We start from the raw sequence: 24784 nt of genomic DNA on the forward strand, positions 1-24784 counted from the left end.
TCACGCTTGTGGTTTGTCAGCAAGTCGCCTTACGTCCGCCACGTGCCCTCTTTCTGTTCCCAGAAGCAGATCATAGAATGGTTTTAATAGTTTACTTTCAAATAATGCAAAGAGTATGCGACATGTGTTTCTCCCTAATTCTGGGCTCATCAGGCATACACATTCAACGCATCCCCTCTCGGGAATCGAATCTCTATCGTCAGCGCCAGAGGTGAAGCCCCTAACGTTGCGCTACGGTGTGTGGTTCGTTTATACCTCGTGTCTTCTCATTAAACTTTTATCTCGCGAATATGTTATTGCAATCTGCAGCGGGAGCGTTTCTATAAACTTAATTTAAACTTACGTTTTACACCGTGCTTTTTTTCCCTTATGAAGATGCTTGTATGCTTCACTCACTCGCTTCTTATTGTTTCGCTCCCTTCTCAATTGTTCAATGAATTTTTTGTTCTTCGCTGTTTGCGGCTCATCCTTCATTTCTCCCTACTGCGTTCTTTTATCTTGCGAATATGTTATTGCAAACCGCAGCGGGAGCGTTTCTATAAACTTAATTGAAACTTACGTTTTACACCGTGCTTTGTTTCCCTTAAGAAGATGCTTGTATGCTTTACTCACTCGCTTCTTATTGTTTCGCTCCCTTCTCAATTGTTTAATGAATTTTTTGTTCTTCGCTGTTTGCGGCTCCTCCTTCATTTCTCCCTACTGCGTTCACAGTCTTTTCACGTGATTACGTGGGAGGCGTGATGACGTGACACTCAACTCCTCCTCCCACGGCCATCGAGCTGCCGTCCATTACAGTATATTGTGAAAAAAGAGGTTCCAGTTATGACCATTACGCGTTGAATTTCGAAATGAAACCTGCCTAACTTTTGTAAGTAAGCTGTAAGGAATCAGCCTGCCAAATTTCAGCCTTCCACCTACATGGGAAGTTGCAGAATTAGTGATGAGTCAGTCAGTCAGTCAGTCAGTGAGGGCTTTGCCTTTTATTAATTAGTATATATATTATATATATAAAATATATATATATATATATATATATATATATATATATATATATATATATAGAGAGAGAGAGAGAGAGAGAGAGAGAGAGAGTGATTATTTAATACACTTTGCACATAAGTGTGTATTAGGATTTGCATATTTCACATAAATATCTAGACCAGCTAAACTTGTACATAATTGCCAATAAAAACATGATTTTTCAGAATATTCAAATTTTTACAATTTTTGCCAAGTTGATGGTGGACCTGATTCGTCCTAATTTACAATTCTCTGGGGATTTTCACTGATTCAATTGCTTGAGCTCAAATCAGATATCAGGCTAATTACTGAAATGTTTGGTGATTAAGCTTTACTTTATCATAATTCACAGACCAGTCACTTCAAGGCAAATTAAACTACTTGGTTGTAGGACAGAGTGGGCATTGCCCATTCTGTGTAGCACACCAGGCTTGTTAACAAAGCAGATTTAACAGGGATGCAAACATAATGCCATCCACATAATCCTCACACACCTGGAGAAAAGGGACACATATGTAAGAATGCTGTTTATTGACTATAGCTCAGCGTTCAATACAGTTGTCCCATGGAAACTGTGCAATAAACTTGTCACCCTTGGACTGACATCATCCCGCTGCAGCTGGGTGCTGAATTTCCTTACAGACAGACCCCAGTCAGTCAGAGTGGGAAACCAGACATCAGGCACAAGAACAATCAGCACCGGCTGCCCCCAAGGCCGCTGCTTTACACCCTGTTTACCTATTACTCTGTGGCCTCTCAGAGCAACACCAGCATCATTAAATTTGCTGATGACACTACAGTCATAGGGTTGATTTCTGGGGGGGTGGAGGCAGAATATAGGACAGAGGTGGCAGGACTCGTGGCCAGGTGTCAGGAAAACAACCACTCCTTGAATACAGATAAAACCAAGGAGATGATTATCGACCCAAGGAAGAGGAAGCTGCAGGACACTCCCATTTACATCGGTGAGGCTGAGGTGGAGAGAGTAAAAATCTTCAAATTCCTTGGAACCCACATCAGCGAGGACCTGACTTGGTCTTACAATACACAACACCTCATTAACCAAGCACACAAAAGACTGTTCTTTCTGAGGAAGTTGAAGAAATTTGGCATGCCAACCAAAATTCTCACCAATTTCTACAAGGGTACGATAGAGTGTGTTATCACCTACTCTATTATTGTATGGCACAGTAACTGCTCCTTGCAGGAAAAGAAGGCACTCCAGCGTGTAATTAAAACTTGCAAGCACATCTCTGGAGCAACCTTCTCCTCCCAACATGACATCTGCACTAGTAGGGTCATCAGGAGGGCGCACAACATAATTAAAGACAATTCTCATCTTCAACACATGCTTTTCACGCTGCTTCCCAAAGGGAGACGGTACAGGAGTGTGAAATCACACCACAAGACTGACACATAGTTTTTCTTCCACAAGCAATCAGACTCCTCAACAATGCTAAAAGTTAAAGTCAATCCAAACCACAACTCACAGCCTCATAAATGGTACTGACTGCTGCGGTATGTCATCAGGCACTGTGCACCTTATTTTGTAATCTTATAATTGTAATTGCTATTTGTTTTTATACTTCTTTTGTCTTTCTGTCTTTGTATATGAAGGTGAGCAAGCAAAGTAAGAATTTCATTACATGGTTTTAACATGTCTTTTTACTGTGTATATGACAATAAACTTCTTGTATCTTGTAACATTCATCTTTGCCTTCTCCCAGCTTAAATTCCAAAGTAAGCAACCAAACTCTTTGTACCAGAATCTACCTGAACTTCACTTGATAAAAAGGTATAAATCAGAGTTAAGCCAGACATTTTTGAGCCAGAAGGTATGAAATGGTCTCAAACAAGAACAAAGAGCTGTAAATCGCTAAATGAAAACTTTGATGGATAGAACAACTCACCTATAAGGAAACACTGATTTTGTAACTGGAAGTGATTTTAATCCAATCAGACGAAGTTATAAATTCTATTAAAACTCACTGCACTGTCCTAGGGACACTCTCTGGCTCTCCCAGGTGGCTCTCTCATGAGTTTCTGAGGAAATGCTCAGGGGCATTCTGCCTAGGATCACTCCTGAGCACACTATCCAAAAATTACTGAAAATCTCTGAAACAGCAAACTGAATAGCCACTCTTTCTCACTTTGGGAACCCAAAGCCAACAGTCTTTTCTTTGTTAGCCTGTGAGATGAGATCCAGTTTGCCAAACAACAGTGAGCCAGTCTAAAGGCTGAGAAGCAGCCATTACTTCAAGAAGGGAACTTCAGTATCTACACATCTGTGCCAGGAAGAGTAATGCACACAAAACAGCAAAGGATTTAACTGAGGAAAGAACTGCACACCACAGACAAAGGATCATGCAGCAAAGAGAAAGAGTGCACTCCAATCCAAGAATAATTCTCCACTTGAACCTGGAGCAAAAACTAAAAACTTAGTTTCATAAATCTATTTATCCGTGCCAAGATATATTAGAACTCTAAACAGCAAGTACCAGTGTTAAATGCTTGTCTGTTTGTGTCCAGTCTTATATATCTCCTGTATATACAGTGGCTTGCAAAATTATTTTACTCTTTTGAAATTTATCATAGTTTTCTGGATGATAAAATATTTGTACATACATTTATCCATTTACTACTTTTAATGTGAACTCTTATACTGTAACAATACATTTCCAAAGGCAAAATAAACCATTTTCTGTAGATATTTAACTGAAAATTTCAAGGGGATTGAATACTTTTGCATGCCACTGTGTTCACTTAAGATCATGTTTCAAGGACATCAGTGGAAATTAAGAGGAAATGCCATGAAGTCTAAGGGATTCTCTATGGACCTCCATGATAAACTTCTGGTGAAGCATAGATCAGAGCAAAGGTATAAAACAATTTCTAAAGCTTTGAGTATTTCCAGGAGGATGGTGACCTAAATCACTGTTAAATGGAAGAAGTTTCAAACCACTAACACTCTTTCTAGAGCTGGCTGCCTAGCCAAACTGGACTACCAGGCAGCAAGCACCTGGTTCAGTCTAACTGAGCTTCAGAAGTCCTCTGTTGATTTGGAAAAACCTGTTAGAAGGATGATCATATCAGCAGTACTCCATCAGTCAGGCATTTATGGTAGAGTGGCTAAACTCTTCTAAAAGTTTGCCAAACAGCATTGAGAAGTAAGGAAAAATATTCTCTGGTGTCTGATGAGACAAAAATTAAACTCTTTTGACAGTACTTCAAACACAATGTCTGGCGAAGACCAGGCACTGCTTATCACCTGCCTAGTATTAGTACTATCCCTACAGTGAAGCATGATGGTGCAGCATCATGCTGGGGGTACTTATCAGCAGCAGGGACAGGGAGACTGTCCAAATACAGAGAAATCCTTAAAGAAAACCTGCTCCAGAGAGCATGCAACCTCAGACTGGGGTATTGCTTCACCAGCTGGCTTCAGCCTACAATGACCTAAAAGGGTTCCTGCCTTAACAGTACAAAATACCTCTTTCATGTGCCAAAATATACAAAAATTACATTTAATTGCCCTCCTAAAAGAGATGAACTGTAAAAAACCTCTGACTAAGAAGGACAAAGACAACAAACTATTTTTGTAAAGGGAAGAATTTATTTACGTGTCACACGAAAAAATTAAAATTGCAAAACGGGCAAAAATGAGGCAAAAAGTTTGATTTAAAAGACAGATGAGAGCAAACAAATCCCAAATTGCAATACAATAATCAAAAACCATGAAGAGAAGAAAATAAATCCAATAAACCTGAAAATCCAATAGTTATAATGATATGCAATCAATGAATGTCAATGAAACACTGAAAGATCTTCTCCTAGCTTCAGAATACAAAGGCTGAGCACAGTCCTTCCTCAGTGACATCAGAGTGGCTCTGCTTCTTTGGGCTCCACCCACAAAACACAAGGAAGGCAAACCAGAAAGAGAATTAGCAAAAAATGGAAACGTAATAAACAACAAGACTAATGATAAACAAAAAATAAACTTAAACATAACATAACTCCTTTTGTTACCAGTGTTTATTAAAGAAAGCTTGTTTGGATTATTTATTTTAAAAAAGGTTTACAACCACACCTGAACCACAAAACAGAAAACAATGAAGGTAAAGGTTCTATCCATCTATTTTTCACCTGGAATTCAGGTCAGGTCGGTAAGCATGCAGTGGTACAGCGCGAAAACAGTATCCGGTTCGAAACAACTCTGGATCCTGGTTAGCAACCCCCCAGGCAGATGCACGGCCCAGTTCGATCCCCCGGAAATAACCATCTATCTGCCACAGACAGGTGTTACGTGGAAGTTCCCTTGGCCTGGTCCAGCTGCTTGGGTCCTCAACAATGAGTATCTTGTGAGCTGGGGAACCACGCCACATGGCCATAGTACTGTAACTGATGCTCCCTCACAATAAGGTAATGTACCTCATTTGGAACTCTGTGAGCAACCTCTAGCTCGACACAAAGTCCAACCAGTGGTACCTAAGGACTCTCCGAAAAGAAAAAGTATCGAAGGAGTACAGTCTTTGTTTCAGGTCACTGGATAGCGTCCATGTCTCACAACCATATAGCAAAGCAGGAAGCACCAGGACTCTAAAGACTTGGACCTTCGTCCTTGCCACACACCCCTTTCCAGCGACCTCATAACCTCCATGATCCCCTAATCCGTCTACTGACTTCATAAGAAGAGTCACCAGAGACATGAATGTCACTGCTGAGGTAAATAAATCTCTCAATAAGGCCAACATTCTCTTCACAGACAGACACATTGCTGATCGCTCTGCCCAGGAGGTCATTAAAGGCCTGGATTTTGGTTTTTTATCCAGGACAGTCGCAAGCCCAGAGACTCAGACTACTCGCTCACTCTCTCAAGAGCCCCAATCATAGCCTCCATTGACTCCACAAAAATCACAGTATCATCGGCAAAGTCAAGATCAGTGAATCTTTGTTCACCAACAGATGCTAGATCCCATGACCCTGCCCAACACCCAGTCCATGCAAGCATTGAACAGAGTAGGAACAAGAACACACCCCGGACAAACCCCAGAATCAACTACGGAAAATGCAGAGGTTCTGCCTCCACTCTGCACAGCACTTACAGTACCAGTTTACAAGCCGTCCATGATATCCAGCAACTTTGGGGGGATCCTGCAAAGTCTTAGGATGTCCCACGGGGCAGAACGCTTTATGAAAATCGACAAAGGCTGCAAAGAAACACTGCCGATATTCGTGTTTGTGCTCCATGAGAACCTTCAGTGCCAGGAAGTGGCTGATGGTAGACGTCTTAGGCATAAAACCATTGAGGGTCCTATTGAGTATGGTCGTAGCAAGGACCTTACCCGACACAGAGGGCAATGTTATCCCCCTGTAGTTGCCGCAATCCAGGCGATCACCTTTCTCTTTCCAGATAAGGAAGACAAGTCCTGTTTTCCAGTCAGTTGGGATGACACCTGTCTCCCAAATTGAAGTAGGGATTGCTTGCAATGCAAGAAAGACAGTCTTACCACCACCCTGGAGAAGCTCTCCCCAGATACCACAGGTCCCCACAGCCTTCAGATGTGCATAATGCTTTGATACCTCTGTAAGTAGGATGTGGGTCACTAAACCATAGATGGTGTGTCACTTGCTCACAGACCGGAGTCGCCCTTAAGCTGTGCGCGACGACTCCTGTCATTGATATCCAGGGTGCCCTGTGTGGTGAAACACCTCCTTCTTGGAACACCGGCAACACTAAGAGAACCCTCAGCAACCTTTAGGGTCTAGTCACAGAAGGTCTCCCACATCACATTAGTATCGGCAGTCACACCCAAGTCTGCAAGCTCCTCACACAAACTGTGTGCACACTCATTAGAAACAGGCTGATCTTGGTGTCTGGCCAGGTCCAGCCTCATTCTCCTAGCCTACAGGACCCAAACTGGATCTTCAGTGTATCGACAAGTTGTACAGTACTATGCAAAAGTTTTAGGCAGGTGTGAAAAAATGCTATAAACAAAGAAAGCTTTCAGAAATATAAATAATGATTGTTTATTGTTATCAATTTATAAAATGCAAAGTGAACAAACAAAAGAAAAATCTAAATCAAATCAATATTTGGTGTTACTACCTTTTGCCTTCAAACCAGCATCAATTCTTATAGGTACACTTGCACAAAGTCGGGGATTTTGTAGGATTATAGTCAGGTGTATGATCAACCAATTATACCAAACAGGTGCTAATGATCATCAATGTCACACGTAGGTTGAAACACAGTCATTAACTAAAACAGAAACAGCTGTGCAGGAGGCTTAAAACTGGGTGAGGAACAGTCAAACTCTGCTACCAAGGTGAGGCTGTGGAAGACAGTTTCATGTCATGGCAAGATTGAGCACAGCAACAAGACACAAGGTAGTTATACTGCATCAGCAAGGTCTCTCCTAGACAAATATTTCAAAGCAGACTGGGGTTTCAAGATGTGCTGTTCAAGCTCTTTTGAAGCAGCACAAAGAAACCGGCAACGTTGAGGATCGTAGACGCAGTGGTTGGCCAAGGAAACTTAGTGCAGCAGATGAAAGACACATCAAGCTTATTACCCTTCGAAATTGGAAGATGTCCAGCAGTGCTATCAGCTCAGAACTGGCAGAAACCAGTGGAACCCAGGTACACCCATCTACTGTCCAGAGAAGTCTGGCCAGAAGTGGTCTTCATGGAAGAGTTGCAGCCAAAAAGCCATACCTCCAACGTGGAAACAAGGCAAAGCGACTCAAGTATGCACAAAAACATAGGAACTGGGGTGCAGAAAAATGGCAGCAGGTGCTCTGGACTGATGAGTCAAAATTTGAAATATTTGGCTGTAGCAGAAGGCAGTTTGTTTGTCGAAGGGCTGGACAGCGGTACAATAATGAGAGCTGGAGATTTGGTCAGGATTAATGATGTTCTCAATGCTGAGAAATGCAGGCAGATACTTATCCATCATGCAATACCATCAGGAAGGCGTATGATTGGCCCAAAATGTATTCTGCAGCAGGACAACGACCCCAAACATACAGCCAAAGTCATTAAGAACTATCTTCAGCATAAAGAAGAAGAAAAAGTCCTGGAAGTGATGGTATGGCCCCCACAGAGCCCTGATCTCAACATCATCGAGTGTGTCTGGGATTACATGAAGAGACAGAAAGATGTGAGGAAGCCTACATCCACAGAAGATCTGTGGTTAGTTCTCCAAGATGTTTGGAACAACCTACCAGCCGAGTTCCTTCAAAAACTGTGTGCAAGTGTACCTAGAAGAATTGATGCGGTTTTGAAGGCAAAGGGTGGTCACACCAAATATTTATTTGATTTAGATTTCTCTTTTGTTCATTCACTGCATTTTGTTGATGAAAATAAATGATTAACACTTCCATTTTTGAAAGCATTCTTTGTTTACAGCATTTTTTCACACCTGCCTAAAACATTTGCACAGTACTGCATGTGCTTAGAATTCACCTAGAACTCACATGGGTTTTATTTTGTTTTATTTTTTTTGGACAGTCTGGTTTTCAGAGACAAGTCTCTATAGAATCCATTACAGCAGACTGCTATAAGCAATTATGTTTCATGGTATTGTAGGTAGTTTGGCCCAATGGTTACAGGCTTCGAATTAAAACCTCATACCTACCAGTTCATTCTGAGCCTCTGACTCAATAGCCATGAATATAAATAAATATATAACTCACCTTGGATAAAGAAGATTGTGAAATAAATAATACTAAATATAAAATAAATATCAAACACCATACAGTTAAAATAAAATGAACACTTAACATATCACATTCTGAAGTGTAAAATGAGGCATATAAGGTTAAGTCAAAATTATTCAGTAACACATTTAACATAATTAACAAATCTGCAATACAGATCTTATAAGTGCATCAAGTCAGTCTCTCACTTTTCAGAATACTTTGCATTTTGCAACTTGAAACATACGTTATGAAAAGTGGTGCATATATATACTGTATACTGCATAAAATTGTCAATCTGGTGTAACCAGGTCAGGACTCAGTGACAGATTTTCCAGTCTGCTAGAGTGATTCAAATGTATGGGTGTCATGTAAAAAACACACCTTGTGGCAGCTGAAACCTAATGCTCACTACATATTGCCGGGTTCAACTTATCACACAGTATCACGCTGTAACACTGATATAGCAAGGAATAGTGCCAGTTTCAGAAAACTGTGAACATAATTTATCCAATAACGGTTGCTCTTCTTTGGTGCACATGGTAACCACAGCAGGTGTCTTGGTCCTGTGCTATCAATATTTGGAAGCTGTATCATTTGCAAATATTTTTTGATTAACTTTTGTATACAAAGTAAAATTACTAACCTTGGTCTTTACTCTCCGGTTCATTTAACAGGAAAGCCATGTGAAAGTTGCTAACATTTTTAGGGTACTGCTTTTCCAGTTCACATAGCAAAGGATAATGAGTCACAAAAAGTGTTAGAGATTTCACCTGAAAAAAGGAATTTAAAAAATTGTTTGAGCCAGGTGGTTGAAATATAGTTAAATTTGAAAATGTTGCCATCACTCATGACACTGATGAACAGCCTAGAGCAGCAATTCATTGGAAATAGTTAAGTATTTAACACATGCATCATTGACACTTTTTACTTGATGAGGACCACCTTCACCGCCCTGGAAAGTGTGTACAATAAATTGCGCTTTAAGGGGAAACAATTGACAGAGAATTATCATCACATCACTGAATAATCTGGCTAGACCAATATAAGCCTTCAGTTTCTTGTCTTGACTACAGTTGCTAAATCCAATCTGCATAATACACAGCAATACAGATTTATTTTAGAAATGTAATCTTCCTCAGCTATGATAAAATATTGTACTGAGTCTAACACTTTGGTTTGAAGAGATAGTAAAGTAGCAAAAGAAAGAGATGATGCTAGTTACAAAGAACAATTCAAGGCACAAATTATTATTAAAAATTAAATATCTTATACCTATTTATAACGCAACACAACATTTTCAAACCCATTTAATCCAATTCTACAGTGCATCTGGAAAGTATTCACAGTGCATCACCTTTTCCACATTTTCTTATGTTACAGCCTTATTCCAAAATGGATTAAATTCACTTTTTCCTCAGAATTCTACATACAACTCCCCATAATGACAACGTGAAAAAAGTTTACTTGAGGTTTTTGCAAATTTATTAAAAATAAAAAAACTGAGAAATCACATGTACATAAATATTCACAGCCTTTGCTCAATACTTTCTCAATGCCCCTTTGGCAGCAATTACAGCCTCAAGTCTTTTTGAATATGATGCCACAAGCTTGGCACACCTATCCTTGGCCAGTTACGCCCATTCCTCTTTGCAGCACCTCTCAAGTTCCATCAGGTTGGATGGGAAGCGTCGGTGCACAGCCATTTTAAGATCTCTCCAGAGATATTCAATCGGATTAAAGTCTGGGCTCTGGCTGGGCCACTCAAGAACATTCACAGAGTTGTCCTGAAGCCACTCCTTTGATATCTTGGCTGTGTGCTTAGGGTCGTTGTCCTGCTGAAAGATGAACTGTCGCCCCAGTCTGAGGTAAAGAGCGCTCTGGAGCAGGTTTTCATCCAGGATGTCTCTGTACATTGCTGCAGTCATCTTTCCCTTTATCCTGATTAGTCTCCCAGTCCCTGCCGCTGGAAAACATCCCCACAGCATCATACTGCCACCACCATGCTTCACTGTAGGGATGGTATTGGCCTGGTGATGAGCGGTGACTGGTTTCCTCCAAACGTGATGCCTGGCATTCACACCCAAGAGTTCAATCTTTGTCTCATCAGACCAGAGAATTTTCTTTCTTATGGTCTGAGAGTCCTTCAGGTGCCTTTTGGCAAACTCCAGGCCGGCTGCCTTGTGCCTTTTACTAAGGAGTGGCTTCCGTCTGGCCACTTTACCATACAGGCCTGATTGGTGGATTGCTGCAGAGATGGTTGTCCTTCTGGAAGGTTCTCCTCTCTCCACAGAGGACCTCTGGAGCTCTGATAGAGTGACCATCGGGTTCTTGGTCACCTCCCTGACTAAGGCCCTTCTCCCCCGATCGCTCAGTTTAGATGGCTGGCCAGCTCTAGGAAGTGTCCTGGTGGTTTCGAACTTCTTCCACTTACAGATGATGGAGGCCACTGTGCTCATTGGGCCTTTCAATGCAGTAGAAATATTTTTGTAACCTTTCCCAGATTTGTGCCTCGAGACAATCCTGTCTCAGAGGTCTACAGACAATTCCATTGACTTCATGCTTGGTTTGTGCTCTGACATGAACTGTTAACTGTGGGACCTTATATAGTTAGGTGTGTGCCTTTCCAAATCATGTCCAATCAACTGAATTTACCACAGGTGGACTCAGGCCCCCTCTTCAGGCAAGATCTGAGTTGTCTCGAAAGCTTGCATATTGTAATCTTTTTAGTTAGCCAATAAAAGGTGTCATTTTGCTTGGCTTTTCTCTTAGTCAAACATTAAAATTCAGCCCATTTGTAATTCCACATAAAGTATCCAGACAGATAAACAGGCAGATTTAAAATGAATTCTGTGTGGGTAGACAGCTAGATAGCTAGATACTTTATTAATCCCAAGGGGAAATTCACAATATGTTGCTGAATAGCTAGAATGCACAACTGTATGGGTAGGATAATGGACGGATACATATGTTGCAATCAATATATGATGATGTAATCATTTGTCCTTTTCTGTTTGCTGTTGGCATTGTTCCTGTTGCTAATCTATGGGAGACATCCATCCATTATCCAACCCGCTATACATGCAAGTAAGAATTCCATTGTACTATGCATTCATGACAATAAACTTGAACTTGAATGGAGTGCCACTTAGACTAGAATGGGAATAGCACTGTATCTGCTGGGATTGTCTCCTTTGTATAGGGGGAAGCTAGATGTTCCATTTTAGGAATTACATTACAGTGATCCCTCGCTATATCGCGCTTCGCCTTTCGCGGCTTCACTCCATCGCGGATTTTATATGTAAGCATATTTAAATATATATCGCGGATTTTTCGCTGCTTCGCGGGTTTCTGTGGACAATAGGTCTTTTAATTTCTGGTACATGCTTCCTCAGTTGGTTTGCCCAGTTGATTTCATACAAGGGACGCTATTGGCAGATGGCTGAAAAGCTATCCAGCTAACTTTCTCTCTCTCTCTCTCTCTCTTGCGCTGACGTAGGGGGGTGTGAGCAGGGGGGCTGTGTGCAGCTGCTTCCTGAAGGACAGGCTGCACGGAGCTTCGCATACTTAAAAGCTCAAAGGGCACGTATTGATTTTTTTTTATCTGTCTCTCGCTATCTCTCTCTCTCTCTCTCTCTTTCCTGCTCCTGACAGAGGGGGTGTGAGCTGCCGCCTTCAACAGCTTTGTACCGGCGGTGCTTCGCATACTTAAAAGCCGTATTGATTTTTTTTTTGACTGCTTGCTTTGCACTCCTTTGAAAAGGAAGATATGTTTGCATTCTTTTAATTGTGAGACAGAACTGTCATCTCTGTCTTGTCATGGAGCACAGTTTAAACTTTTGAAAAAGAGACAAATGTTTGTTTGCAGTGTTTGAATAACGTTCCTGTCTCTCTACAACCTCCTGTGTTTCTGCGCAAATCTGTGACCCAAGCATGACATTCTAAAAATAACCATATAAACGTATGGTTTCTACTTCGCGGATTTTCCTACTTCGCGGGTGGCGCTGGAACGCAACCCCCGCGATGGAGGAGGGATTACTGTATTTGTATAACTGCTTTTGTGTACAACATACTGTATATTTGTATTTGGTCCTGTTCATCTTATACAGAATTTGGCATACAAATATGTTACTCAGACACCTTATACAAAAAACACTGTATATTGTTTTCTTGATATGTTTAAATGAAGATATGCTTTGCAAATATGGTCCAAAGTATGAAATCTATAAGAAGTGAATATGTATGTGTGTAGAAAGCAAAAAAAAAAAAAAAGCAAAAAAAAAAAGAATTACATTCTCCCATTTTGGTGTCCTGCAGATAACCAGTACCATGTTAGTATCTGTATGTGTGCGTATATGAATGCTGCTCATTTGACAATTCAGACCGAGTATGCACGGATATGCGCATGTGCATATGAATGTTTGTGTGTGTGAGTGAGTGAGAAGGGAAAATTTCTGTTTGCTGTAGATACAGCACCCTCCACAATGATTGGCATCCCTGGTTAAGATGTGTTCTTAGGCTTCTAATAAATTCTTTTTTTCCCCAAAACATATAGGCTCACAACACAAAAAAAGAGAAAAATCCAACATTTAATTGAAGTACATGTATTGATTGGGAAAACAATCCCACATTAAGAAATAAATATTTTACATAAAATCATGTGTGCCACAATTCCTATAAAATAAATGTAATTGAAGCATTTTTGTAATTTCTAGTTTAGTTTTTAAAGTTGATCAGAGTAAACTGGAACTTTTAATAAGTAATTAATCACTTCCTGTGTCCCTGGGGTATAAATATGACGTGACACAGAGTCCTATTGCTCTTAGCCACTCTTCAACATGGGAAAGACAATAGAACATGCTGTTCAAGCAAGGTAGATGTGTGTCGACCTTCATAAGTCAGGTAATGGCTACAAGAAAATAGCCTGCCTGCCTGTATCTATAGTCTGAAGAATAATAAAGAAGTGTAAAACAACGGGAACAGTGACAAACAAGACTGGATGAGGACCAAAGTTTATCTTGCCACCACACACAGTGAGGAGGATGGTAAGAGAAGTAAAAAAAATCTCCAAAGCTCACTGTTAAGAGAACTGCACCAAAGAGTGGTATCTTGGGGTCACAAAGTCTCCATAACAACCATAAGACGCTATCTCCATGCCAACAAGCTGTTTGGGAGACACGCAAGGAAAAAGCCTTTTCTCACCTTCAATCACAAACGTAAACATTTGGAGTTTGCTAAGCGGTACTGGGGCTTCAACTGGGACCATGTGCTTTGGTCAGATGAGACTAAAATTGAGCTTTTTGGCAACAAACATTCGAAGTGGGTCTGGCGTGAATCCAAGAATCAGTATGCGGAAAAGCACCTCATGCCCACTGTAAAGTATGGTGGAGGATCTGTGATGCTGTGAGGCTGTTTCTCTTCCAAAGGACCAGGGAACCTTGTTAGGGTGCATGGCATCATAAACTCCTTAAAATACCAGGACATTTTAAATCAAAATAGGGTGGTCTCTGCCAGAAAGCTAAAGATGGGCCATCATTGGTCTTCCAGCAGGATAATGACCCTAAACATATGGCAAAATCTACACAAAAAATGGCTCAGCCGACACAATCAAGCTCCTCCCATGGGCATCTCAGTCCCCAGACCTCAACCCCATTGAAAACCTGTGGGGTGAGCTGAAGAGGAGAGTGCATAGAAGAGGACCCAGTACTCTGGACGATCTAGAAAGATTGTGCAAGGAGGAATTGTCAAAAATTCCTGTCTCTGTATTCTCCAACCTTGTGAAATGTTATAGGAGAAGATTAAGTGCTGTCTTGTTGGCAAAAGGGAGTTGTACAAAATATTACCAGCAGGGGTGTCAATAATTATGGCACACATGAGTTCATGTAAAACATTTATTTCTTAATGTGGGTTTTTTTTTCCCAGTGAATATATGTACTTTAATTAAAGGTTGGATTTTTCCCTTTTTTGTGTTGTGAGCTTATAATTTTTGGGAAAAAAAATTTATTAGAAGCCTAAGAACACATCTTAACCAGGGGTGCCAATAATTGTGAAGGGCGCTGTATACAAAGAGTATGAGTGATGAACATTCTGGTTGACAAATAAAAGAGAAACACTATGATAGAAAAGAAACATTTATCTCAGTTGTGACTTTATCTTCAATATGATTAGCTGGAGTGAAGGTGTGGTTTTGTGGTAGTGGAAGTGTTTTGTTGTTTTAACACTGGCACAGAGTCAAAGTATTAAGAAAAAGTGCATTTTCCCACCTTTTCAATTTGTAAACCTTACTCTGGAAAGAAAAAGAAAAAGAAAACAGTACATTGTTTTTTGTTTGTTTCATAAATTTAAGTAAACGAGTGGCACTTAAGGTTAGTCTTCTGTTCATGTTTGTATGTGCTACATAAACATATTACTTAACCAAATTTGTTTAAATGAGTAAAAGAAGAAAAATAAAATTTTGTAAAACTGGAAAGAAAGAAAGAAAGAAAGAAAGAAAGAAAGAAAGAAAGAAAGAAAGAAAGAAAGAAAAACTTTTGCATCCATAACCACAACAATACGGTGGCTTTTCATATTTAAAATTTGGCCATTTACAGTATAAGGAAGGAAAGACGATGTGATTGGTGAAAAAACGTGGACGGCTATTCCTAGCACACATTTCCATCATGTAACAGAATCAATCAGCATTTGCATTTTCAGAACACACATCAAGTATTTTGGCCTGTGCTTCTTACAGTTAGCTGATACAGTGGCTGCTATGAAGTAACATTTATTACTAGATCTGGGCATTTCTTTGGCCAGTGATCCAAATTCTTTTTTCAGAAAAGCATTGATGCTTCCATTTTCAGCATTTTCTTTAAATCTCAGAATGTGAGCATTACTTCTATAATTTCCATTATCTGGCTCTGTTATCTTAGAACTTAATGACACAACCCAACCTTTCGGCAAAATACTAAAAAAAATTATAAAAAAAAAAAAATTAGAAGACTGACGTCCTTCAACATCTGCAATAAGATGCTGCAGATGTTCTATCAGACGGTTATGAGATCATTACTCCCCCAAACTATGCGACTCTTCAATTCCACCTGGGTGGGTAAACGTTAACATTATTCAAAGTTATTTTTACCTGCATTTTTATTTCTCTTTAATATTGTTTTTTGTATCAGTATGCTGCTGCTGGAGTATGCGAATTTCCCCTTGGGATTAATAAAGTATCTGTCTATCTATCTAATCTTCTTTTGGTAGTCAATTGTTTCCATCAGCATTCTAAAATTCAGCGAGATCTTCTTCTGCTTAGTTTTAACTTGCTTAATGTTAATTTTAAGATGAAGATTGAGTTTTAACACCCGTTTAAAAATACATTATGAATCCCTTACTTTTAATACCTGTACTTCAGAGCAACAAGTAAACCTACTGAGTGAAACTCAGCCACGGCACAACTATAAAAGACTTTGAGTTCTGTGGTAATGCTTTTTATAGAGATCTAAAGAACCTAGTCCTAAGCACTTAAAACCAAGCAACAGGTAGTCTGCTTAAAGCAGAAGCATGAATATCACATAATAATTGTCTATCTATTACTTTACAATTGTTTTTGCTATTCAGATGTACGGTACAGTAAGCATTTTCTTAATCTTCACCACTCTGCATTAGTAGGACAAAAAGGAGAGTGACTACTGATTTTATTGACAGCAACGTTTTTAATGTGCCAATGTCAAAAATAATGTGATTAACTAATTGAAAATTATGCGAAAGTAACATGCACAGGTGGTATGAGAGTATAAATGGATAAATCATTTCTGAAGATGGACTTGAGTAAATATTTTTTTTAAACTCCCTTGATACTTTTTAACTACTGATGATCTTTATAAAAATAAAAATCAATTCTAGGAGATTTTCTTTTTAAAAAAATGATATTACTATTCACTGTGCCTTTTTAGCCACGTAAAACAAAGAAAAGAAGCACCTGAACAACAGAGCATTATTATTGAAAAGAAAATGATCTACAGATGTGACTTTTTTCTCCTCTCTGCTTTAGCAACTTACCAGAACAATATGCTGGTTATAAAGGTCAGCCTGGGGTTTTTCAAAATCAAATGCCACTGCTTGAAATTAACCCATAAACCTCTAAGCTTCTTTTATCAATAAAAAAAAATGACAGCAAATTAGCTTTAAACTTCAACTAAAAATTCTGCCAACTAAGTGTAATGACTAGATTGATTATTCTTCAGACCATAACTCCAAAATCATACCAGCTTATAAGCATTAAAGTTTGTTAGGCTATTAGGAAATGATGCTTTCACTTACAAACCTTCCAAAAATGTTAAATCTCTTAAAACAATGCTATAGTATGCCAAGTTGAAGAGTTGAAACATAAAATGCATATGGCAATGTATAGAAATTTAATCTAAGCTTCCAGATATTATTTCTAATTGGAATAAAGGATTGTTGGCTGAAAAATTGTATCTTGTCTTCACTGGTAAACTGCAAACCCAAAGGCATCATATTTAATAACTACTCCACGTTTGGAGACTAGTCCACTTTATGAGCAAATCTGAATAAAGAATGCAAACCTGTGAACTCTAGCATGACCTTACAAAGCTGCCCAGTTAATTCTTAGACAGAGGATTAAAGCCAAGATTGTGACTAAAATAAACGGCAGGGCACTGTTTTCCAAACACCTGTAGCTCATTGCAACAAATATAGTGTATATATAGGTAGATTAGCAATGTCAGCAGACTCTGGTCAATTAGCTAAATCCATCTGATCTATGACTGGGCTATGGGTCAAAAGGGTATCGTATTTAGAATACATTGCATAAGCTGGCTTTGGTTAGAAGCAAACTTGTTGTATGAGGCTTAATGTTACAGTAATTGGTAAACGGAGAATTATCTCATGCACTAACGTCTAAGAACAAACGTTTACACTTCTCCTTAGCAAATCCGTTTTCAGTGAGAGGCTGTAAGGATGAAATGATCACCTGAATAAGCTGCAAATGCAGTGATCACTATGAAAATGCTCAGGGGAAAAATAGATTACTGAGATGAGCATCTTCAGCGTAAAGCAGTTTCTCAGACAATGGATAGAGTAAAGAAAATCCTACACTAGAAGAAATCTCCTTTCTATCTTACTTTTATCATATGCTCTAATGCAGTAAGATTTCAATTGTACAGTATCCATTTTAGGACATTTTCCACCCTTCAACAAAACACCATCCATCTTCTGGCAAAAGTCCATCTTCTCTCCTACTTCCTTCATAATGGCATCTGTTCTCCAACAAAATGCCATCCTTCTTCCTGCCTCTGACCTCCATCAAATCCTCTCTCCTTCCAAATAAATCAAGATACAAAAATGAGAAAAAACAAGCTGGGCGTTTTGGAAGAAATTGTAGTAGCTGTCAATCATTTTTACAATGCTGGCAGTTAACCCATTGACAGATGCACATCTGTTGATCGATATTTTAAGCTACACGTTCCTCTTGGGTATAAGTACATTTTAGACAGCCAGCTGTGTTCACCCCCTTTAAACTTATTTTTCTTCAAACTAATGAAACACTGCAGCTTTATTATGCCTTATTTCCATGATATAAGGTGTAAAATGATGATGCTTACTTCTTTGATGGAGGAACAGATGCTCTTTTGAAAGAGATAGGAGGGAGGATGGAGTATTACTACAGGGTGCACATAGGTTTTGTCAGAATACTGATGTGCTTTTGGCAGATCTAGAAGGAAGGATTTAATTTTGCCAGAAGAGGGGTGGTGTTTCGTTGTAGACAGGAGGATTTCCTAAAATGAACACCATAAAAATGAGTTCATCCTGAGCTAGCTACTATACTATGAAAAAAAAAATAAACAAAACACGCAGTGGTGAATGAACATAAATAAAGAACCACAAGATATATAAGCTATGAAATTACTGGCTTTGTGGATTCTAGAGGTAGTGTTTCCATAGGGTTATTCCAGATTAAGCAGGAAAAATGAGTCATAGATACAGCACTCTCCTCCTGGAGAGTGTTGTTCATTTGGTTGGCTGTTGTGAAGGGGTTTCTCTTCACTATAGAAATGATTCTGCGATCATCACCACTGTTGTCTTCCGTGGACATCCAGGTCTTTTTGCGTTGCTGAGTTCACCAGTGCTTGCTTTCTTTCTCAGGATGTAACAAACTGTAGATTTTGCCACTCGTAATATTGTAGCAATTTCTCAGATGTGTTTTTTCTGTTTTTGCAGCTTAAGGATGGCTTCTTTCACCTGCATGGAGAGCTCCTTTGACCGCATGTTATCTGTTCACAGCAAAATCTTCCACATGCAAGCACCACACCTCAAATCAACTCCAGGCCTTTTATCTGCTTAATTGATAATGACATAACGACGGACTTGCCCACACCTGCCCATGAAATAGCCTTTGAGTCAATTGTCCAATTACTTTTCAGCCCCTGAAATGAAGGATTGTGTTAAAAAAATGCTTTAGTTGCCTCACATTTTTATGCAATCATTTTGTTCACCCCCACTGAATTAAAGCTGAAAGTCTGCACTTCAACTGCATCTCCGTTGTTTCATTTAAAATTCATTGTGGTAATGTACAGAACCAAAATTAGAAAAAAGCTGTCTCTGTCCAAATATTTATGGACCTAACTGTATATCACGTGACAAAGCATTCAATATACCCTAAATCTAATATTCATGACACTTGAGATTTAAGAGCAAAAAATCAAGGAGGCTTTGGTTTATCACAAATAATAGCAGTTAATTTTAAGGATGATGATGGTGTTACAGGTAAGTGCTGTGAAAAGGGGCAGTTTTTGATTCAGTTTGGAAAATACAGCAGTTGCTTAGCTAAATTATTTGCATTTACAAAGTAATACGATCAGCAACAAGAATTAGGAGTCAAAAATGTTATGTCACTGTGCCCTTAGTCTGTTCTATGTCATATCTTCATCCTCTCTTCTGTAATCTCAGCTACTTTCTGATAAGATGAAAGACATTTTTGTGTTAGGAGTCAATGGCTGAAAGTTTTAATGAAAAATGCATCTGGTGACATGATATGATTAAGTTGAGGAAAACTCAAAATACTAACATAATCTAATATTCTCAAACCCATTTAATCTAATTCAGGTGTTATGTTTTAACTAAGGTTCCCCAGGTTAAGTTTAAATTAATTTTTTATACCTTTTTCCTTTACTCTTTAATTGTTACTGTTAATGTTCAAATTGTTAATTATGTTTATCATTTGTTTAATTATGTATTTTTGTCAAATGCAATTATGATTTTAATTTCTGTGTGTTAACAGTATGTTCTGTTCTGTGAAACACTGAATGGACTGGTAGTTGGTCAGATTTACCTTGTTTTGCTATTGGCAATTCTTTGTGTTTATTGGCTTTTTGACTAAGTTGCTTCTGGTTTTTGAGATTCTGATTTCTGGATAGTGTTTTGGGACCTGTTTGCTTAGAACTACTTTGCTGGCAAATCCTTCTTGTTCTTTTGAGCTTTGTGTGACATTTTCCATATTTTTTGTTAATAAAGCCTTCTTTTGTAAAAATTATTTTTGCAGTGCTGCTTACATACAGTTATTTCCACCTTTGAAGGCATTTTGATTATTTTTGGGACTGCTCTCACATTTTTGAACATTTTGAACCCAAAGTTTCATATGACCAGGTGTAGCACAAAGCCAGCACCTCGAGTTGTTCCTTATGCTGCAGGAAACTGAACCTTTTCTTGGCAGGTTTGGTTGGATTCTGGCCTGTTCTGAGTCCTAATTTAGTGGTCTCACACCCTGCCCTTGTTGTGTTCTGGGAATCACAGCATCAGGGCCCTGGCAGGCCATAAATTATTCTTGCAATATTGAAAGCAAGGTAGGAAATGGACCTCGACTGAGCACCAATCAATTGCTCACATTCACTCTCACGCAGGACCAATTTGGAACTAACAATTTCACTAATATGCACCTTTTTGGTAATTTGGGAAGAAACTTTTCACACCATATCTAAACAAAATTATATGTGCTGTAAATTAAACCAATGTTGTGACTTGGCAGAATGTCAGTCACACAGGAGAATCACAGAGGTCATCAGGTGGGACCCCTCTTTCAAATAGTGTTTCGTTGGATTTAAAGCCAATGACACCGAGCATGTTTTAACAGTACATGTGACATTTTACACTCTTCCCTTGCCCTCCGTCTTTTATGATGACAGAGGCTCAGCCAATTGTACCCACCCCCCATTAGGATCAATAAAACCATTAATGACACAAAACTAACCCACTTTTTCCCTATATGAGCCAATTCTGCCAAACTCTGAGGTAAACTTCGATCAAAGTCACACAAAACTGACTCATACTGCGAGCTTACCTCGGCAGCCAATGAGGTAAACCCAGATCAGAGTTGTGCCGGACATGCTCGCACTATATTACCTAAAACAACTATATAAAGCCACCCAATAATACCCCATTTAGCTACCATACAACAATGTTAAAAACCTAAAATTAATAAATAACCCATAAAATCTTATAATATAAATATGTATCATAAACTACGCATTTGAAACATACCTAAATATTATGATTGATCTTACAGTTTGTGATGTGTTTCTCTTATGTAATAAACTGAACTCTATTTCACAATTGAACTACAATACACTTTATTCTTTCACTATTATGTACCTGTCATCATTTCTCTGTGTCAACTACTTTTTAAAATTGTTCATTTCTAGTAAATACACTGGGTACAAAAATATTCACTGATAAGAGAGAGAAATTTCAACTTCAGCCTTAGTATTTGTATATACAGAGTAAAAGTTATTCTTCAATAAAATGAAAAAAGCTGCATTCAATACTTCACTGTGATTTAGGTTTCAAACATCTGTACATGACATTTATTGGATATTATTGTTATGCGTACACAAACATTTAGCTGCCATTCATATACACATGTAAAAAGCATATGATGATAAATGAGAGTGCCTCCAAACATGACGTTTAAAGGAATACTCCATCTGAAAATTATGTATATTTTCTTAAATGTTACTTACCCCATGTAGTTTGCAATGGTTGTTGAGAAAAATTTTTAATCTCAAATTTTCATGGAGAAATTAAATTAAAGACAAGCTTCTATACCAAAGAATGAGGAAGGACAGGCAGATCATCAAATCAGTCTCACGGCATTGTGGGAAACATCTTGCCTGTTTACATTCAATGTTGGCTTTTCAGGAAGTAACTGTAAAATAATTTAACAAAAAATGCACACACTTTGCACATTTTGACTACACAAATGGATATCGAACATTTGGATTATGCAACATGAGTTTCAGCAGAATTTTTTTTTCTTTTTTCCATGGACTTTTTTCTCATTATTTGGCACAGTATAGCACTGGTCACCTATCAAATCCTGTTTAGTTTGAATATTTAATATTTACTTTCTCCACGAAAGCATGAGATAAAAAAATTTTCTTTGCCACCACTACAAACTACAGGAGGTAACTAAAATTAAAAAAAAATGTCATTTTGGGTGGAGTATTCCTTTTAACTGTAAGATAAATTCCTTTTTAAGAATAAGCATTCCACAAAATGCCACAAAAAAAAGATAACGCAAAAATATAAGCTCCTAATAATGTATATAACTAAGAAGAGAGGGATAATACTGGCCATTTACAGTAATAATGGGGTAATCTTCATAAAGAATATTTAAGATGTTTAAAAAAATCTGTATCAGTTTATCAGTATGTATGTTTTAACGTCAGACTGGTATTCAAAATTTCAGCAAGACTTTTAGCGTCTTCTCTCAAATAAATCACCTGGACATGGATGAAGAGCCAAGAGCTCAGCAGCAGTCAAGAAATTTGCTCATGCTCCTGCTTTCACTAGTATTAAAAGTCAAGCTATATGCTATTTTTACTAATTGTTTAGTAAAAGTTTTCAGGGATTGTATGTCATCGGCAAAATACTTCCAGCAATCAAGAACTGATTGATTGTGGTGCTAATTTTACATCCATAGAACAAGAGAAATTAATACTTGTAGAGCATAAGTTTGGGCAGTTGAATAAGGGAGACAAGGAATAAGGAGCTACAAAATACATATTCTTTCTGTAGGTAACTGGAAGGACACTTGTTACATTCTTAACAGTAGGCAGTTGGTGTCTAATAAGCATTACCTTATTTGAATGCACTTATACAAGCTTAAGATCATTTTGCTGCCTCAGCTATTTACTGTAATTAACTTTATGATGAACACCCACACATTTCTTTAATCTGTTAAAATTCAAAGTGGGACTGGTATGGAATAAGCTGGAGTCTGGTATTGCATATTACTCAATGTTTTTTTTTTCTTCCTTTTTGGGATGGTATAGTTTTGACTTCTATATTTAATTAGAATCTGGCCAGCATAAAACTGTTTCACATATTTCACAATAAAGCAACAAGTGGGCATGACCTGCACTGTACATAGAAATTATTATTGAAAAATGTGATTGATATTATGTTTTAGCACTTCTTTGAAAAATACATAATTATAAACAGGGCGAGATGACGCCAATCAGGTGCCCACAGGCTATGACATCTCTGTGCCTTCTAACTCTGTCAGCCATTTTAAAAAACAATTCAAACTGGAGGAAAATGACATAAAGGGACTGAAGAAAAATGGTAGTGCTGCTGCCATGCAGTAAGGAGATCATGGATTTGTGTCATGGGTCCTCCCTGCTTGGAGGGCTCTGAGTAGTAAGAAAAATGCAATGTAAATGTAAAAAATGATTATTAATTATTTTAAAAATAAAGCAAATAACAGTCACTAATCAAAATGTCAGGCCGAAAACTAAATAAAACAAACCATATTCTACATATAGCCAAACAAGAAGGAAGAACATGACAACTTGCATAAGACAGAGATTTACAGTATAGGAGAGCTCTCATACTCTCTCCATTGCTGGATTTGAATTTGAAGTGAGACCATGAGAAAACCTGCTATTGGTGTTTATACTGCCACTAAGGCAGGGGTGGGCAAAGTCATTCCTGGAGGGCTGCAGTGGCCGCAGGTTTTTTGTTCCAACCCAGTTGCTTAATTAGAAAACAATCCTTGCCAATAATTACATTTCATGGCTTGTTAGTGCTTTAACTCTGCTATGTCAAGTCATTCTCATATCCTAGATTTTTTTTTTCCATTCTAAGGATAACATCCAAATACTTTGAAGTGTAAAACGGATAGGTAATTCTCAATCCTTCACTTTTTTCTCTTCTCTTTCCTTCCAAGTATTTAATTAAACCAAATAGTGCTCGATAACAAGCAAAATGGATAACTGCTGGTTTCTTTTGTCCTTTGCATCTTATTGCTAATAAGGAGCAATTAAAAACCAAGAATGCAGCTGTTTAAGACTTAAATAAGCAGTAAGGGTTCAAATCTTAACGAGGGAGATAACTAAATGAAGCAGAAGTGTTTCTAGAGCAATAAGTGCTTCTTATTAAGCAATTGGGTTGGAACAAAAACCTGCAGCCTCTGCAGCCCTCCAGGAATGACTTTGCCCACCCCTGCACTAAGGCATTGTCATCTTTATTCTGACATTTTTCATCCTTCTAACCCAATAATTTTCAATATCTTCATTTCTCATAATTTATCTTACCCAGCAGACTAGATCTATACTGTAGCAGGCATCTTTATCTGTGACAACACAGTTATTGTTAATTTGATGATGTTCCAAAATCCGTAATTTCCACTACCTGCACAGATGCTGAACATGATGTTGAAGGCAGAACAACAAGGCTAATCCTTCAGCTACTGTATGTATTGCGCATCCATTGGATCATCAGCAGATCTTCCTTTTTTAGCTATTTTGTTAGAACAGCATGTTAGTATGGGTATCTTTTGAACTATAGCCTGCTCTCTTGAAGGTTTTCTTTTCTTCACCCCATTGTTCTGACATTTTTAATGACAGAAGCCATGATCAGCAAAATTGAGTTGTAACAACACCTAATGACAATCTAGCTTGAGTACATACTGAACAAATCAAATACTTTTATTACTAATTTCAGGAACTCACCTTTATTTGGATAATGGGACTTTAAATATCTAGATGCTTGTATTGGTTCTTTTAAATAGT

At 38.4% G+C, this 24784-nt stretch overlaps 1 protein-coding gene across 1 annotated transcript in view; it reads right to left on the reverse strand.

Moving 5' to 3' along the window:
* The window catches only part of LOC114642745 (DNA mismatch repair protein Msh3-like), a 121098-nt gene that overhangs the window by 51540 nt on the left and 44774 nt on the right, over nucleotides 1–24784 (reverse strand). Inside the window, exon 3 of the mRNA XM_028791573.2 lies at nucleotides 9364–9490. Coding sequence (XP_028647406.2) covers nucleotides 9364–9490 — 127 coding nt within the window. The remainder of the gene's footprint in view (nucleotides 1–9363; nucleotides 9491–24784) is intronic.

The sequence above is a fragment of the Erpetoichthys calabaricus genome, chromosome 7 (assembly GCF_900747795.2).
Source record: "Erpetoichthys calabaricus chromosome 7, fErpCal1.3, whole genome shotgun sequence".
Taxonomy (NCBI): Eukaryota; Metazoa; Chordata; class Cladistia; order Polypteriformes; family Polypteridae; genus Erpetoichthys; species Erpetoichthys calabaricus.